This window comes from Sinohyriopsis cumingii, unplaced genomic scaffold (genome assembly GCF_028554795.1).
Source record: "Sinohyriopsis cumingii isolate HCF-2022 unplaced genomic scaffold, ASM2855479v2 utg001110l, whole genome shotgun sequence".
NCBI classification, from domain to species: Eukaryota; Metazoa; Mollusca; class Bivalvia; order Unionida; family Unionidae; genus Sinohyriopsis; species Sinohyriopsis cumingii.
Genome location: NW_028315961.1, coordinates 729,163 through 746,313, shown reverse-complemented (window position 1 = coordinate 746,313; position 17,151 = coordinate 729,163). Strand labels below are relative to the sequence as shown.

General features: G+C 38.7%; 1 protein-coding gene across 2 annotated transcripts in view; it reads right to left on the bottom strand.

Annotated features, from left to right (window-relative positions):
• LOC149772829 (nephrin-like) overlaps positions 1 to 17,151 on the bottom strand; it is a 267,846-nt gene that overhangs the window by 167,846 nt on the left and 82,849 nt on the right. Inside the window, exon 2 of one of the 2 annotated variants that reach the window (XM_089947227.1) lies at positions 13,766 to 13,933. The exons of the other annotated variant lie outside the window; for it this stretch is intronic. Coding sequence (XP_089803353.1) covers positions 13,766 to 13,795 — 30 coding nt within the window. The 5' untranslated portion in view covers positions 13,796 to 13,933. The remainder of the gene's footprint in view (positions 1 to 13,765; positions 13,934 to 17,151) is intronic. 2 annotated transcript variants of the gene reach the window in all.

Below are 17,151 nucleotides of genomic sequence, written 5' to 3'. Positions count from 1 at the left end.
ATACTGGAATGCATCGCCACTGATTGTCTTTGCATCAACTTGATGACAGGCATCACATGTCTTGGGCTGATTGTCTTTGTGTCGTATCAACCTGATGACAGGCATCACGCATCGTGGAGGGGTTCGCAAAGGACTAAATCGAGTCAGTTCTTGCTGGGACAAATCCATTAGACTCTGCAACATGCCCGATCTCTCTTGGACTTTGATTTTGGAAGCAGGTACTTCGTGAGCAGCTGCCACTGCAGCTAAAGAGGAGGAGGGTCTCACCAATGAAGGAGAAGTTCTTGGAGACATGGGTTACCATGGTGTCATCAACTGAGGATGAACGGGTGTCAAATGGGGTTTGGCAGGCATCATCACCACCAGAGAAGTGAATGAACGTGAGGCTACAGGAGATGCGGTCACCATCGTTGGAAGTGGTGGTTTGCGAATGTAAGGTTGTGTCCTGGCCGAAGTGCCTCTCTTGTGGATAGAAGCTGTAAATGACACTGGCATTACGATGATGCCCTTTGCGCGTAAACCACAGTTTAATTTCTTCTTCATCTTCTCCTAACATGTCGTCGAAAATGACCAGATGGGTTTGACTGGGGTCAGACATGATTCAGTCATTTTCGTTACGAATGCCTTCCACAAACACGATGGAATCACCTTTACTTTCTAGCAAGAGACTGTACATGGATTGCCACTCTTTGTAACACCACATGATTCACTGAGGTGGATGATTGATCAAATGATGTTTATGTTTGATCAAACATTTAACAAATTCGGTTTTGATTGAACCGCTAGGTCCAGCAATGAGCATGTTAAAGGGTAGATGAAGATATAAGGCCTCACAACTGGCATGATCTAAGTGTTCGTCGATGACTTTGAAGTGGAGGAAGAGGGAGCAAAGACAGCAGAGGTGGTCATGGTGTCAGGAATGTCACTTGCAACACGAAGACAGACAAGACAAGAGTTTATACACTTTTTCAGGAGATGTTATTGATTTTTAAAAATAAACATGAAAGACTAAAATACATAAAAGCCAAAGGGTTAAGTACAGTGATAAAATACACATAAAAATGTTCAAAGTGGAATAGAAACAAGCTTCTGTACAACATGTTTTTGGTAACCAAGACGTCTTAGGGACAATGTGTAATGTTCTTACAGGCTCTACATGGGTTAATGTCACACAATTGTCCTCCTGAAATGGTCTTTCGTGAATGTCCATGACAGTCCTGTCCTGAAGGAAGTGATTGTTCTTCTGTCACTGTCACTAATACAGGTTGAAAAGTGACTTTTTCCTTGGACGTTGAAATTTTCGATCCCAACTCTTGAGCATAATGGGCTACTTCTTGAGTCCAAGCCTCAAAACCCTAATTGTTCCAGTCACGTACATCTGTCCAAAGAGGGTGTAAGTCACAAGCTACACACACATCGTCATACACATCTTCGGTACCTAAAAGTTGTCGAATCTTTTTGTTCCTGTAGAGGTCGAGAAGAGTCCAGATGAAAACACAAAGCTTTGAGCAAAATAAGTCTCTCATGGACATTTAAAGGAACCACTTTCTTGTTTTAATGGGTGGTAAGTATTGTTCGTAAAGAATCAGCTGGTAAATGAAATCCCAGAAAACAAGTCACTAAGACACACACCACAAGTCACTAAGACACACACCACACGTTGACCCCCATTGAATGGACAGTTTTCATAATGTGTTGGTAATTTTCCACTGTTTGAATAGTGTCAATGACTTCATTCCATGGAATCTGCTGAATCACTTCTGATAAAAGTTGTGGCATGGTAGTCTGCTTTTATACCTCTTTTGTCGGAGACAATAAGTGTACTTTCTGCACATAGATGATCGATCTCCAGTAGTGAATCTAATTAGTTTAGTCACTAACTTTCACATCAAAAGACACCATTCAGAAGTTTCCTCTTCTACTAAACTGACGTGTAAAATATTTTGGTAATCCTCCAACTCTTCTTCTGGAATTCGTTGCATTGCGTCTATCTTGAAGTGACAAAAATTATTAACATACCAATCCTTCTCGTCCTCGAACTGTTGAACACTTTCTCCTGAATCAACTCCACAGCCAAGCCACGAATGTTCTCTTGTAAAGTATCCATGATCATATCAGTCAGTATTATTCTATTTACAATCTTCTCCTAGAGCGAAAGTAATCAACATAGTGAATAATTTCTGGCCACTGCCATTCAGGGTAACGATCAATAATGCCACTGAAATATTCTAATGTAAACGGTCTAAAGTAGAATAATAGGGTGAACGCACACTTGATCCAGTCAAATCTAATCCGTTTATTGACTTCTTTCACTTTCATCTTGTGAATTTCTCTATACAAAAGTTCTACAGTCACCCATTGAGATTTTGCTCTGGCAAGTCCCTGCCAAACTTCCTTGCAGATCTCTTGCAGTTCATTTGGTAATGATCATTATTTTTTAAATGGGGTTTAAATACTGGTTTCGGTGGTGTCCAACGTTTGACTCCTAGCCAATCTGGTTTCTTAAACGACATGGTAGGTCACTTCAATGACTCGGTCCCACTAAAGGTAGGTGTCACATTTCGGAGACCATTGAGCATGTTCCAGATATTTCTCGAATCGAGTTGTTCCCACTGGCGTAGTGACACACCGCAACTGAAGCACTTAACTTAATCCCCTTCGCCCAAGTAGAAAAATCCGGCTCTGGCTAATTCTTCGTGGGTCGTTCCTCCCAGATAGTTAGGCCATTTTCCTTTGAATGATTGAAGATTTTCAAAGCCGCAGTATTCAGGCAAACGCACTGGGAACAAATATTCATCTTTCACAAGTTCGTTTCGATGAGGGAAGAGTGACATCGACAGGAGTTTGCTCAGTGTTGGATGAAATTCGTAGGGTGTGGCAGATGTGAAGGTTGACATCCACAATGAAAACCAGCCAAGAGTCGACAATGACAAGTGGCATCGCTTTCGCATCCATCAGGTTTGACAAGCACATAATCACTTTCTATGGTAGGTGTAGTGGTAGTAGTAGTGAGAACAAAGTTCCCATGATCCTTTACTGCATCGTTCTCATTGCAAGGCACAGCACCGTACTCCACAGCAAACTCCGTTACGCAATTACAATGGTAACCACATGGACACTTACAGTTTCCTTCCGGACGATTTCTGTCTCAATGCATGGGTCTTATCCATCCAATATTAGTCAAACTATGGGGAGGTAAATCTTTTTTACAATCCCCAAAATTGAATGATGTCTCTTTTAAAGGATTCATCTTGTTCGCTTCGTCTTGGTAGTCACAATGAACTATCGATCTTGCATATTATCCCTTTTTCTATGCTGACCAATATCGATGTGATGACCGTACGACAAAGTGAAGTGGTTGGGAAGTCGCACTCGCTTCTGGTACACGATTTGACAGACTTTTTCCAAGGGTCGACTGACGATTTGGTCACTGGGTAAAGGTACAATCTTGTTCGGTTGGTAGGTGGTCACTTTGAAGTTTCCATCTTCTCCAGACTGCGAGGCTTCTTTCAATACTCCAAAGTTTACCACTGGACTGGTGTGATAATTGAGAGTCAATCCTTTCACTTTATACTTGGTGTGCACTTCTCCTTGTTTGTCTCAGTATTTGTAGCTGTAAATTTTAGGACCGCCACCAGCAAAACTTAAAATCTTCTCGTCAGGGTGTTCATCTGTCCAGGCTCCTAAACGGTCTCCTTCGATGCCAGAGTGACGTTGACACGGGCGATCGAGGTAGATGCAACTGTCCGTGTCAAAGTAGAGGACGCAATCCCCCAACAGTTCTAAAGCTTCGTACAATTTCAAGCGAGCATGGGCTGTCACGTAAGCCACAATGATGACATTTCCAAATTCGTCGGCTTGTACAAAGTCCAGATCTTCATCGTAATTGTCTAAGATCAAATCCTCATGAACGACTTCCATGTGTTTCATCATATTAGGTTCTGTCGTGAATCATTTGGAAGTAACGGGAAGGTTCTGTCAAATACTCCGTCTTGGGTAAACACGGTCGTTGTGCCATTTTACCCCACAAGCAATTTAACATCACTTTGGCAAATGATTGCCTGTCTTCATTTTTCCTGATGTGGTCTAAAGTGATGCCTTCTTGTTCCTAGTATTTCTCTTTGAATGTCTTTTCATCTTCGGGAGTGTGACACCAGGAAAGATAGCCACTGACTTCTTGTTTCAGCTTCAAAAAAGCACAAACGTAGTCTGCAAAAGTCCCTTTCTGAGTCTCGTCACCCTTGTGGTATTTAAGTGTCTCAGGAAAGTGGTAAATTTCGTATACTTCTAAAAGTTGGTATCCCAGGTCCAGAGCTTTGAACAATTCCAGTCTGACCCACATTCCCGTCAAGGCACATTCTATCTGGGTGTGCTGACAATGATGGTCTTGGTTACACGTTTCAGCACAAGTACGGAACAAGGGAAACATAAGATTTCCTTGGCAATGGTAAGGAAACACGGGTGGTACAAGTCGATGATAGGCAAAACTTTGCACTTGATCAAGACTTGGTATTGTCAAATGTTGTCCATGTCGATGTGTTCCGTCAACAATTGTGTGTGCCCTGCAGGAAAGCGACAATACAGTAGGGATACAGTGAACACACGTCCAAGTATTTGATTTCTTCTCCTTTCTCTTTATCAGCATGGTACAGGAAACAGGTGGCATTTGTCCATCTCTGTACAAACTATCCCTCGGGTTCAGAGGGTCCACCAGCTTGTAACTTTCTACGATACGTTTAAATTCAGGATCGGTTTTCAAACGGTGATCGTACTCATGTTCCCACATTTCCACCACTTGCTGTCCTTGTTGTTCTAACTTCAAGCATCGCTGACAAGTAGCCAGGTACATGCCTTCCATGGTTCGTTGTAAAAAACGGATTTTTAGTGCCACGTTGAGGGTAACAGACAGGACATCCGTGAAACAAGCAACCGTTAAACTCGTACACAATCTTGGGGTTTTCTAAGTCCCAACCATCCATCGAATACGTTCTGATGGTCTTTTCGCCTCCTCAGTTACGGACATGTTGGAGCCATTTGTCTTTCTTGTCACACAAGTAACGTAGCCAGCGTAGGGCTTTGACTGAGTATTGACGCTTGACAAAGTTGGTTGTTTCAGGATGTTTTCGGGCATGAATCATTGGCGGTACACTAAGGAACACGCTTTGGCAATGGTACAAGCTTCTTTCAAAGGATCGACCCCTCCGTGTTCCATGAACAGTTCTTGAAATTTTCCACAGCAACACCATAAAACGTCCACGTCGGAACAACAATACTTTAACATTTCTCCCTGCAAGTCGAAATGAATTGAGGTGTGAGCCTAGTACCAAGTGTAGAAAGCTTCTTGTTGTTCGGTGCGCATGTTGGGTTCATAATCGTGAGCCTCAGGCAAATGGGTTAGAATGGTGTGTTGATTGGCTTCCGTACTGAAAAGTGTGGAAAGTAGCCTTTAGCCATTTCTGTATTTCAATTGCTTTAGGCATTCGGCTCAGAGGCATGGCCAAGTAGCTCATCGAATCTTTAAACTGTACTTGTCCCACTTGCATGGAAATGATTTTGGCTCCGTTTAAAGACACTTTAGTACATTCGGAGCTTGTTCCATATAGTATCTCAAAAGAAACTGTACATCATGTCCAGAGAAAGTGTGAGCCATCACTGTGGCATGGCGATGGCAATCTCCGTTAGGTTCGATGTCCTCTTGTCTCCACATCTCGTCGATGGGGTCTAAGATCTATTGGGCAAATTCGGCTAGCATGTTCGGTCCCCGAAAGATTTTTTCATGTCCTCCAAATATCTTGCTGCAGTGAGGGCAATGACTAAAGCTAGGTTCTTGTATGCACTTTTTGCACGCTCGGCGAGCCACACAGAAATTAAGGATGTGAATGCCGGTCTCTTGCATGCATTTGAAATCGAAAAAGATGAAATTGCCTTTTGTCTTGTGGTCATCATCTTCCTGTTGGGGTTGGTATTTTTTAATGTAGCACTGATGTTCCAAGTCCATGATTTGGTGACAAATGTGACATCGTTTCTTTCCTGAACATATGTGTGACTTGGCATTATTGGTACATATGCATTGACCACACGTAGGACACAATCTCAGGAGTTGAGAAGCACTTTTCTGCTGTGAACCTTGTGTCTTTCGATGTTGTTGGTAACAGGTTGGACTGACAAAACTGCACTGACAAGTAGGGCAATGCACTCATTCTTGTCCTTCGTCCAAACAGGGTTGAGAGGCCAAACATCCTGAGCATTTCGATCCACAATGCTTGTGTTACTCTCGATTGTTATAGCCATAGTCACATTTCTCACTGTAATAACTGTATCCCAAGAATGCAGTGATACTGGTAATGGCATCGAAATGTTCATTGTGATGATAGATGTGAATGTATTTTCCATGCTTAAAGTTTCTGCCTCGAAACAACAGAGGTCCGTGCACTTCTTGAGGGTGCACTTTGAAGGTGTAGCATGGAGCTAGGACATCTTGCAATTTTTGCATTTCAGGAATGCCACAGGGTGTGTCTTTGGACAGAAGGAGTTTTCCTTTACTTCGTTGTTTGGCTCGGTCCGATCGATAAATAGTTTTCCAGGCCCTTTTCCATTCTACCGAGTTGTTCTTGTCGGCATATGTTCGTCCCACCATGAAAGCCCTGGCTAAACATATCTGGTCTTGAGGGTTGTTAATTCGAACGAGGCTATGCTTAATGCTGCGAAGGTCGTCCACTAATAACAACTGTCTTTGGACAGACCGGCTTGCTGTAACAGGAGTTTTCCTTCACTTCGTCGTTTGGCTCAGTCAAATCGATGAATAGTTTTCCAGGCCTTTTTCCATTCTACCGAGTCGTTCTTGTCGGCGTATGTTTGTCCCACCACAATAGCCCTGGCTAAACACATCTGGTCTTGAGGGTTGTTAATTCGAATGAGGCTACGCTTAATGCTGCGAAGGTTGTCCACAAATAACAACTTTCTGCATTGTCCGGTCCCACTGGGGAGAGAGACGTGGGTCATAAACAGTGCCGCTTTTCCATCGGTGATGTGAAACTGGTCATTGGATTGTTGTACGTGTTGAATCTTCTTGATGACTTTGGAAGGTGTCAATTCTGATGGGTTGCTAAACTCAATCCAAACAGGGGATTTCAGACTGTCATGATGAATGGAAAGTCTCGAGCGATCGTTTTCTTTGGCTTCACACTGACATTTCAGAGTGGTTATTAAAGAATCCCACACCTCGTTGATGAAACCCTCTGCTTTCTCCAGTGGTACATTGGACTTGAAATCTTTAAACCTCACCATGTAGGTGCAAGCCGTGGTTCTAAATTTTCTAGAGGAGCGCTTTTCCGTCTCTTGAATGTGATAGTAATTTTCAGGGTTTACTAATGGTGGCAAACTTTGGCTAAGTGTAGAATCACTGGATCTAGATTCTGGTTCACTCATGTCATCTTCAAAATCACTGGCATGACTTTGTGCCACGACTTGAGCTACTGTATGAGGCCATAAATCATGTTTCTGCCTCTTACTGTCTTCTTCTTTCTTCATGAATTGATGCGATCATTTCATCTTGACTGCAAAAAGTCAAATGACCAAATTTTAAACACCATAGGTCACTTTATATCCATGGCAGGCCAGCGTATATAAAGGGTGTGTGTCTTGCCTTCCAATATTCATTTCACTCTCAAACCGAGCAGAACGATGGAAGAGCCAACACATATCGAACATTTGATCAAAGCTTTGTGAGGAGTCATAAGAAGTGTTTCTTTAGGGAAGCCAATGGACTCCTCACCCTCCTTTCGAGGTAAAAGTCAAGATACTTGCTATATCTATAAGAAGAAAGGACATTGGTCTTCAGAGTGTCCAAACCGTCATCAAAGCAAAAGAGACAAAAGTCAAGATACCTGTTACCATTGTTAAGAAAAAGGACATTGGCCCTAGAAACAACAGGAGCAAGAAGAAGAGAGAGGTTCTGGACAGGAAGAAGAAGAGGTACCCACCCCTATACCCTAGAAGAACCTAGACATGTACAGAAACAGAAACATGAGAAGAAAAGAAGACGAGGAGAAAGTGAGTTAGAAGTGGAGGAAAAATCTATGAAAGTGACAAAATTGAAAAAACAGTGAACACAGAGAAGAAGCCTATGAACTTTTTAAAGTGTTATGCTGAGCTGTGAATTGGATTGTAAAATTGGTACCAGAATAGACCAGGCATAAAACATGTCTCTTGGTTCCGAATTTTAGAATATGGACCTACACTCACACACGTACATTATAGGTTAAAAATGATTTTTGAGTTTTAATTGAGCTGGCAATTGAAATACTATCTCTTTTCGAGAGAAGTGGGTGGCCCTGAAAAAGTCCTTTGGGTATTTGTTTGCTTTAAAAAAAAAATTCAGGAATGGGACGAAATCAGCTTTAACTGCCTTAAGCCTTTGTGACGACCAAGGCCTACTTCTGGGCTGCCTCCTGTCAATGAATTGGTAGAAATCACTAGGGGTTGTATGGCAGGTGTAGTCACAGGGTTGGGTTGTTTAGCTCAGGAAGGTCTTTTTCTCTTCGGTCGTAATACATAAGTCTGATACATTTGTTTCAGACTTCTTAACTAAAATGTCTAAGAGTACCGTGACCGTTTGACTTTCACTATTCTCTCTTAGACCTTGTTTCTTCTCTGCTTCTTCTTACTGTTGTTTCCTTCTTGCTTCTTCTTCTCGCTGTTGTTAAAGAAAAGCTTGTTCAGCTTCCTTTTACTGCTGTAAAAATTTCTCCAATTCTTCTTTCTGTCTGTGTTTAAAATTATCCACGTGTGGTAAAGAAGAAGAAGGTGGCAAAGGTACTGAAACCGGAACAAATTTTTGAAACAAGAAAGAAAATCAACAAAATCTTAATTAAAATCAACCTCTTCTGGAAGTAGGCCTGTGTTGACTTGGGTAGTTGCTGCTATTCCATTGCTTCTCGTCTCCATGGCCAGTGAACCCCAATTCATTGTCTTCTTTGTTTCCATCATGATTAAAAACTGTGTTGCATGGATTGACTGCACACAGACGCTAGCAACTCTATATAGGGAATGTGGTGTCACAGACAGCTCCCTTCGGATTGGATGACTGACTCCGTGTTATGACTGAATTTTGTAACGCATGTTTGGATTGGTGAATTATCTATTTCAATCCGTTTCAATCCTCCCTTCTTTTATAAATAATTGCAGTTCACTGCATTCCCTTTACCTGTTCTCGTCACAAGATGTGGAACAACATAGAATCCTCTATTCGTGTTTCGTCAATGCTGTTCCATACATTATTATCCATGTATGTGAAATCATCATGGACCATTGTCAGGATCATGGATACAAGCGTTTGGAAAAGAAGAATTTATGTGGAGAGACAAGGCTGTTTGAAGAGGGTTCTGATTTACAGACCAGACGTAAGGAAAAGAAGAAGACCTTTGTGATGCCACTATGTTAACGAAATAATGTTAACATAAACCCAAAGGCCCTTTTCAGGGCCACTCATATGCCTCGAAAAGAATTGCTTTCTTGCCACCAAATTTTTTTTATAATGTTGTATATATGTGTGTCTCTTGTCTGTGTTAATTCTGTACACCCGCTCTTTGCTCAGTACTGTGACATCACCTCCCCTGGTTGCAACATTGTTACCAATCTCCCCATCCATAACGCCAGACGCAATACAGACCCCACTTTCCCTTGTCGCTATACAAACCCAACAGTTGCATGTTCAATTCCCCTTGTCGATGTAGTGGCCCAGGGTGTAATTAAAAGTCTTGTTGCTATACAGGCCCAAGGGTGTCTTGTAATGCTAATTCCCACTGTCACTATGAATCTTGTCACTATACGGGTATGGGGGGGGGGGTCCGTAATGTATTTTCCTACTGTCACTATATCACCCCACTTCACTACTTATGGGAAAGAAATGCGATCTGAATGAAAATTTTATCCTGAAGAAGTCAAAACGTTTCAACTTTATATGATCAAATCTGTTCTCATAGCTCAGTAATAGAGAGAAAACACCAAATGTGATATTTTGTGTGTTATGTCACAAGTACGAGTCAAAGAACTCTCTGTAAGCAAACGTGTACGATTTGTGTTAAAAGTCAGTTATGGACCATACAAGATGTAATGAACATATACATTCCCCAAAAGCCAAAATGCAACACTTTTGTTCCCATGTTCAAAAGGTCAGACAAGGCACATGAAGATATGAAGATTTTTCACAATGCCTATCAATAATGTACCTTTTCTCTAGTCAAGATTGGGGCTTTTGAACCTTTGTTACTGGTACAGGTCAAAGTCTTCTGTACCCCATGACATTACCCTAGCATCACATTCGATTGCATAATTTACATGAGTGAGCACGAGACCATGATGCAAAGTTACCGAGATATCCCCTTCTAAAGTCATGTGGGATAGAAGACATTAACCTAGTTCAGTAACCAAACAAACGATTAAGAAACCATATGATTGGTGATTATAGTACCTAATCCCGCAACCATACAAGTGTAGCCTTATAAGTGAAATTCTTATAAGGAAATTCAGTACCGCCATTTATAAGCAATGTACTTGTTCATGGTTGCTAATGCCCCAGTTCCTTAACTATGCATGGAGCTCATAGTTTTCAGTTTCGACTAGCACAATTTCAAACTTAGCCATTCTAATTGTTTTATCTTTGATTGTCAACTAATACAGTTTACTTATTGTATTGAGACTGCTTTGTGCTGCTAAGAAGTTCCAAATACATATGTATTCTCATATGCAGCTGCAGCGAGATTACCACACCAGCACCACCAGCAAACAGACTGCTGTCAATACACCTTCAACAACAAGTCCAATACTGTGTCCGTGGAGATCCAATATGTGTCTGTCTGGGTCCACAATCGTAAAACGAAAATGTGTCAAACGGGGGGGGGGGGGGGGGGGGGGGAGCAATGCTAGCTGAAGCTCAGCAACTGCTGCTGTTGGAGCCACAATGTAAGTTGATCTGAATAGCTAGGGTAAGCATGATACCTCCAGGTCCTACAAGCAGAATACATTGGCTTGGTGAAATCTCATTAATATTTTATTGTCAACAGAACATTGTTCTTATTCACGATGGTGCAATGTCAACTATGCACAGTGCAGATTTAATCAAGATGAATGAGCTGAGTGTGGGTACATGCTCGCTTATGAAAAGTGTAGTCTTTGCCAGTCATCAATGAATCTCATCACTGATTCATTCCATGTCGTACACAGAAAATGAAAATTTCAACTTTTGCCAGGTCGCACCAAAATCTAATAAAAACACAAATGTGTTATTCACAGAAAGACCCATCGTATGTCTACAAACGAATAATAAGCCACCTGTAATAAACACACAGTGACGCTAGAATGCAGGGTTGGTAAAGAAAAAATCATAGCAAATCATGGTATCATTGACAAATCACATCAAATAAATAATTGATTACATCATCAAGGTAATGCTCTGGGTTGTATTTGCAACAACACACTGCATCACAGTATTGATTGTGTGAAGAATCGCCTCACAAATCATCGATGGTGTTATATACATCATCAATATCTTCACTAAGTTCCTATATCAACGCATGAAACATAGTCATTGGTCAGCAACTGCTAACAAAACAATGCAGCCTCATTAATGACTACTGGCGCATTGCTGCCCTGTGAATCGATCACATGAGTGTTTCAAAATGATAAACAAAACTGTGAGGTCACAGTCCTACAATGTCTATTTCTTCCTTTGGTTGTTTCAGTTCTGCTTATTATTTTTGTTTATATGCACATCTTTGTTCTGCTAGCCGGCCTGTTTGTTTCTTCTTGTTTTCTACTGGCATATTTGTTTTGTTCAAAATCTGCCCTATTTGTTTTTCTTTTTCTTACCGTATGTCAACAGGTCTTTTTTTTCCTTGGTTTTTTCTGGTGCATGTGGGGATGTAATTGCGAGTCTTTTTTTAATGTTGCTGTTTTACCAGGCACAAATCTTAAATTAACTAAAATTCATTATCTCTAACCTTTAGTAAAACAATGACAGAATCAGAAAATAGTTGGATGTTTGCGTAAGGGTCCTGCAGCTATATATATGATTATTTGATTTATGCTGGTAAAAAAGTATTTTGGAGGAAAGGTATGTGTTTGGTTGCTTTGACCAACTCCTGAATGAATGAAAATGTATATACATGTGATGATTAGTGTCATAATTTTTTTAAAATACAGATAAATATGCATTAATGCTCAATAATATGTTGCTTTGACCAACTCTTGCTAATAAGTGGTTCAGTTAATAAATATAAAAGTAAAAAAAAGTTTCATATTTCAACAGGCAACAGTATCCAAGATCTCAGAAAGTCAGCTTAATGTAAACAAAGAACATAATTAACCAAACCTGAAATGTAGGTCACAGTTCTACATTTTTTTGCAAATGGATAAAACAAACTCTTAAAACAAATAATCAAATTTCATGACCGTATAACAAAAATTGTAAGGAAATATTAACTAAGGGCATAGCGATATATGTAGTCATGGGACGATGAGACCAGGTCTTTGTGACTAACTTTGTCAGTTGATTACTGTACAACAAGAGCAAAATTGTTTTTGTGTGTCCCCATTGTCGAACAAGAGGTTGTGAGTTTCATCTAAACAAAATTATTATTTTTTTGGTATTTTTATCTTTAAACTTTTTAAAATCATCCGTATTTGTTAACTTATTTATATACTTTTTCTTAACTATAATAATAATAATAATAATGACCTTATTTAAAGAGGGTAACACAATTAGCTAAAAACTAATCTACCTTGAGGCCCTCCCATACCAGGACAGGCAATTAACCAAGGTTTGAAAATAATGTGGCCAGTCATACTGAACAATAGATGCCAGTAAATGCCCATAGTGTTTCCTCAAACAATGCAGCTTAAAGACAGTACAACTTTCCAAACATTAAGAATAGGAGCAATGCAAATATATTAATACTAAATTTCATCTCGACCTTAAACACAATCTTCATTTCAGCTAATAATACAAAAATTCAGTGTACAGTTGCTTAGTTATAATTTCTATAAAACTTTTTAAATGAACACAACACTATATGATTAAACAGTTAACATTTTTTAAAGTATCGTATATAAAGCCTCATTTCATGTAAGACTAATAAAATGGTTACCGAGTGCAATGAATCTACTCAACTGTTTTCAAATATTTTGTATGAAGCAATAAAAATATAATGTTCCTGGTCACATTATAAAACAGCAATGTTTTACCCTGCACACAAGAATTATGACATGGTTAAACATGCTTTAATGAGGGATCATAGCCAGCTGTCTTTCCAAACGGTGGAGCCACATAAAAACCTGGTCCCGATATTTGGTTATCCTTGGACTTTATCATTACTCAGAACAATCTATTATTGATAGTCTAGATATGTTATTTTAATTAACTCATTATAAGACAATAAAAAAGGAAAACAACTTTGAGAATAATTTCATATTTAAACCTTGATTCAAAGTTTTAAAACACTGCATTTATTTTGGTGAACAAATGTAAAATACATGGTCATGGAGCGTTAACAAACACTTGGTATGAATGTACAATAAATATGCCTTTTGACAGAGCCAGGCAACAGTATCACCGATGCCTAGTTTGCTTAACCTATTGATTAACTCATTTTTTCACATATACAACTTAGCTCGTCATTTAAACTCCTCTCTCACTGCTGATAATGGCTATGATTTATATGATTGAGACATTTTGCAAAGCAAAATGCAGATGCTATAGGAAGTATACCTCATATAATTTTGGACTGCTTTGTTCCATGCTGCCACCAATCAGTTTAAAAGGAAGATAACTGGCTATGATCCCTCATTATCTGATACATATTTTAGGCTGAATCCATCTGGATTGAGATGATTTTCAACCCTAAACTTTCCCCACATCCCTTGGTATATCTTGTTACTGTAAAGAAAAAAAAGAAAAAACATAAATTTCTCTTACTGATCATATTCAGACTTTGCAGCTAGATTCGAACAAACATGCACATACTGTGTCTCACTATTAAATGTAGTAAAGCACATGCCCCAATTTCATACACATCTGAGTATAATTTAGCTCAACCAGTTTAACAGCCAATTCTTCCCACTTCCCTGCTGGACTAACTGGTAATAAGCTTAATGTTCACATGTGAAATATCATACATGTAATGGGTCATTAACAAATGGGGGGGGGGAGAATCAGCTAGCTGATTCTTTTCCCCCCATTCCCAACCAAATAGTTTCTTATTATTAATGGGTTCTTTTGCAATATATGTAAAGCCTACAAATGAAATGTCATACGTATAATGCGTCACTTAACAAATTGGGGGGGGGGGGGCAGAATCAGCTAATTGATTTTTCCCCACTACAACTAATTAGTTATTTTTTAATTAATGGACTCTTTCTTAATCTGCTTATGGGTCCACATGTGAAATATAATAAATGCAATAAGTTCATGTAACAAACTCATATAGGATTTATTTCAAATGAGCCATTACATTAAATTTAATACAGATTACAATTTCAGACTAATAACCTTTCAAAAATCACTTACATGGAATAAAATACAGCTTTTAATTATTGTTCATACTTCTTCTTAGTAACCTAACACATTTTAAAAGTCATTTGCAAGGTTTTGTTAATAAACTCGAGACTGAGTGAAAGGATTGTGAAATCTTTTCTCTGATCGAAAGGACCAAGGCAACATATGATATTAAGTAGAATTTGTTCTTAATTCATCAGCACTTTTGTTGGGGAGGCCTTCAGCCTCAGGCATAATAAACTTTAGAACTTCCCACCTTAGATATAATGCATATAAACCAATGATATGCTTTGTTCTAGAAAAAAAGTTTGATCGCTTGTGACTTCTTTCTGAAAAAGTTATATTAACCAAATGGAAACTGGTGATCTTGTCCATTATATTTTAGGTTTGGTGTTTTCAGCATTAATAATAATAATAATAATAATAATAATTATAATAACAATGCTTTATTTATAGAGGGTGACTCATTAGTCAAGGACTGTTCTCCCTTGAGGCACTTTTAAGGAGAGTATAATAATGCACATTATATGAAGATAGCAATAATTAGTGTTTATTTTAACATGTTTAGTATTAAAATACTAAATTCCATTATCCATTAGAAACACATGCATGCTCATGTTCTCTTCTTAAATACTCTAATATTTTCAGCAGATTTTACATGTAGTGGAAGCTCTTTTTAATTGCTCTGTTCTTGATTTGGTACTAGAAGGTTTCCATGTGATATTGATCTCAACTGGTACTGTATTGAAAAAGGCCTGAATAAGTCCTGAAGATACTCTGGTGCAGTAACATGTAGACATTTTAATAAAAAGAACTGCATTGTGAAAATCTATCCTGTCATATATTGTGAACCATGTGAGTTCTGTAAATAATACTTTTGAGGGATGATCAATAGATGCATCTAAAATTATGCGTGCTGCTCATTTCTGAAGTTTATTAATCCTGTCAAGTTCAGATTTAGCAGTTTCCCCATATATCTGAACAATAATCCATTGTTGGAAGAATATATGACTTGTAGTATAGACTGTGAGTTTCCATAGGTAAATATTTCTTGATTCTGCTGAGTAGGGCAATTTTGGATGACAGTGTTTTACTAATTTATCATTATGGTCATTCCATAAAAAATTATTATCTACAGACACACCTACAAGCCCTAAATGTTTGACATTTTCTAATGGATGATTATTTACTGCAAGAGTTAGTTCTGTGTTCCCTGACTTAAGTGGCTTTTGTGATGTCCCCAAAATCATACAGTTTTGGACTCTAATAAGGTCCGAGTTAAATTTTTTTTGGATAACTTCAGTATCAGAACTAGATGAATACAAGGATGCATCATCTGCAAACAAATCTGTATTTCTGGATTCATTATTTAATGGTAGATCATTGATATAGATAAGGAAGAGGAGAGGGCCCAAAACTGAGCCTTGAGGGACCCCTGAATGAATAGTGCAAGTCTGAGAACTAATATTGCCAATGCTTACTTGTTGAGACCTTTGGCTTTGGTATGATCTCAACCAATTTAAAGAAGGATTGTTGTACCTGTAATAGTTCAACTTTTGCAGCAGAATTTCATGATTAATAAGATGAAAGGCTTTCTTGAAGTCAAGGAAAATAATCCCAGTTATATGTCCATTATCCATTTCCTTCAGCCAAAGATCAATTAATTTGGTAAGTTCTGTTTGGCACGAGTGGTACTTTCTAAATCCTGATCGTGCTTTAAGAAATAGAGAGTATGTTTCACAAAATTTATAAACCTGAATGGCTACATGCTTTTCAAATAATTCTGACAATACAGGTATAATTAATATTGGTCTGTAATTCCCTGGATCTTCCTTTTCTCCTTTCTTAAAGATAGATGTAACCGTTGCACATTTTAGTGTTTCTGGAAAATTACCACTCATTATACTTAAGTTTATGATATGCGCTAGTGATTTTTTGTTTTACTGGTGCAGCAATTTTAATAATTCATGGATCAGTATCATCCAATCCAGAGGATTTATTAATATTAACCTTAATTAGCATATCAAAAACATCAGCTTCACTAACATTAGCTACTGAAAAATAATTATCATCAGGAATTTTAGGTCTTATAAATAACAGAAGAGCATCAAGTTCAATTGGGCTGTTAGTCTGGTTCTGAATACTGTTACTGGAGATGCTTATGAAGAAATTGTTGAACATTTCCACAATGTCTTGTACAGATGTTGCTATATCATCATTTTGCTTAAGTCTGGGGAAGACAACTGATCTTGCGTGGGTTCAGCTCTTTTAGATGCTTCCACAATGTTTTGGTAGTCTTACTTTCATCCATAGCCTGTTTATAGTAGTTCTCCTTTGCCGTATCTATCAGGTGCTTATAGTTTTATTCCTCCACTTTCTATAGCTTTTCATGTCTTTTTTCTTGTGGAAATTATCTCTTAGGTGCCTAGCCTCATTGATCTCAGGGGTAATCCACTTGGGTGTAATTTGGTGTTTAACTCTTTTTGTTTTAATTGGGGCATGCTTGTCTAAGGCTGCATTGAACATCTGATACCATCTGTATAAGGCAGTGTTGATATTAGCTATATTGCAGACTGATTGGAAGGGTTTGCAAACTAAAT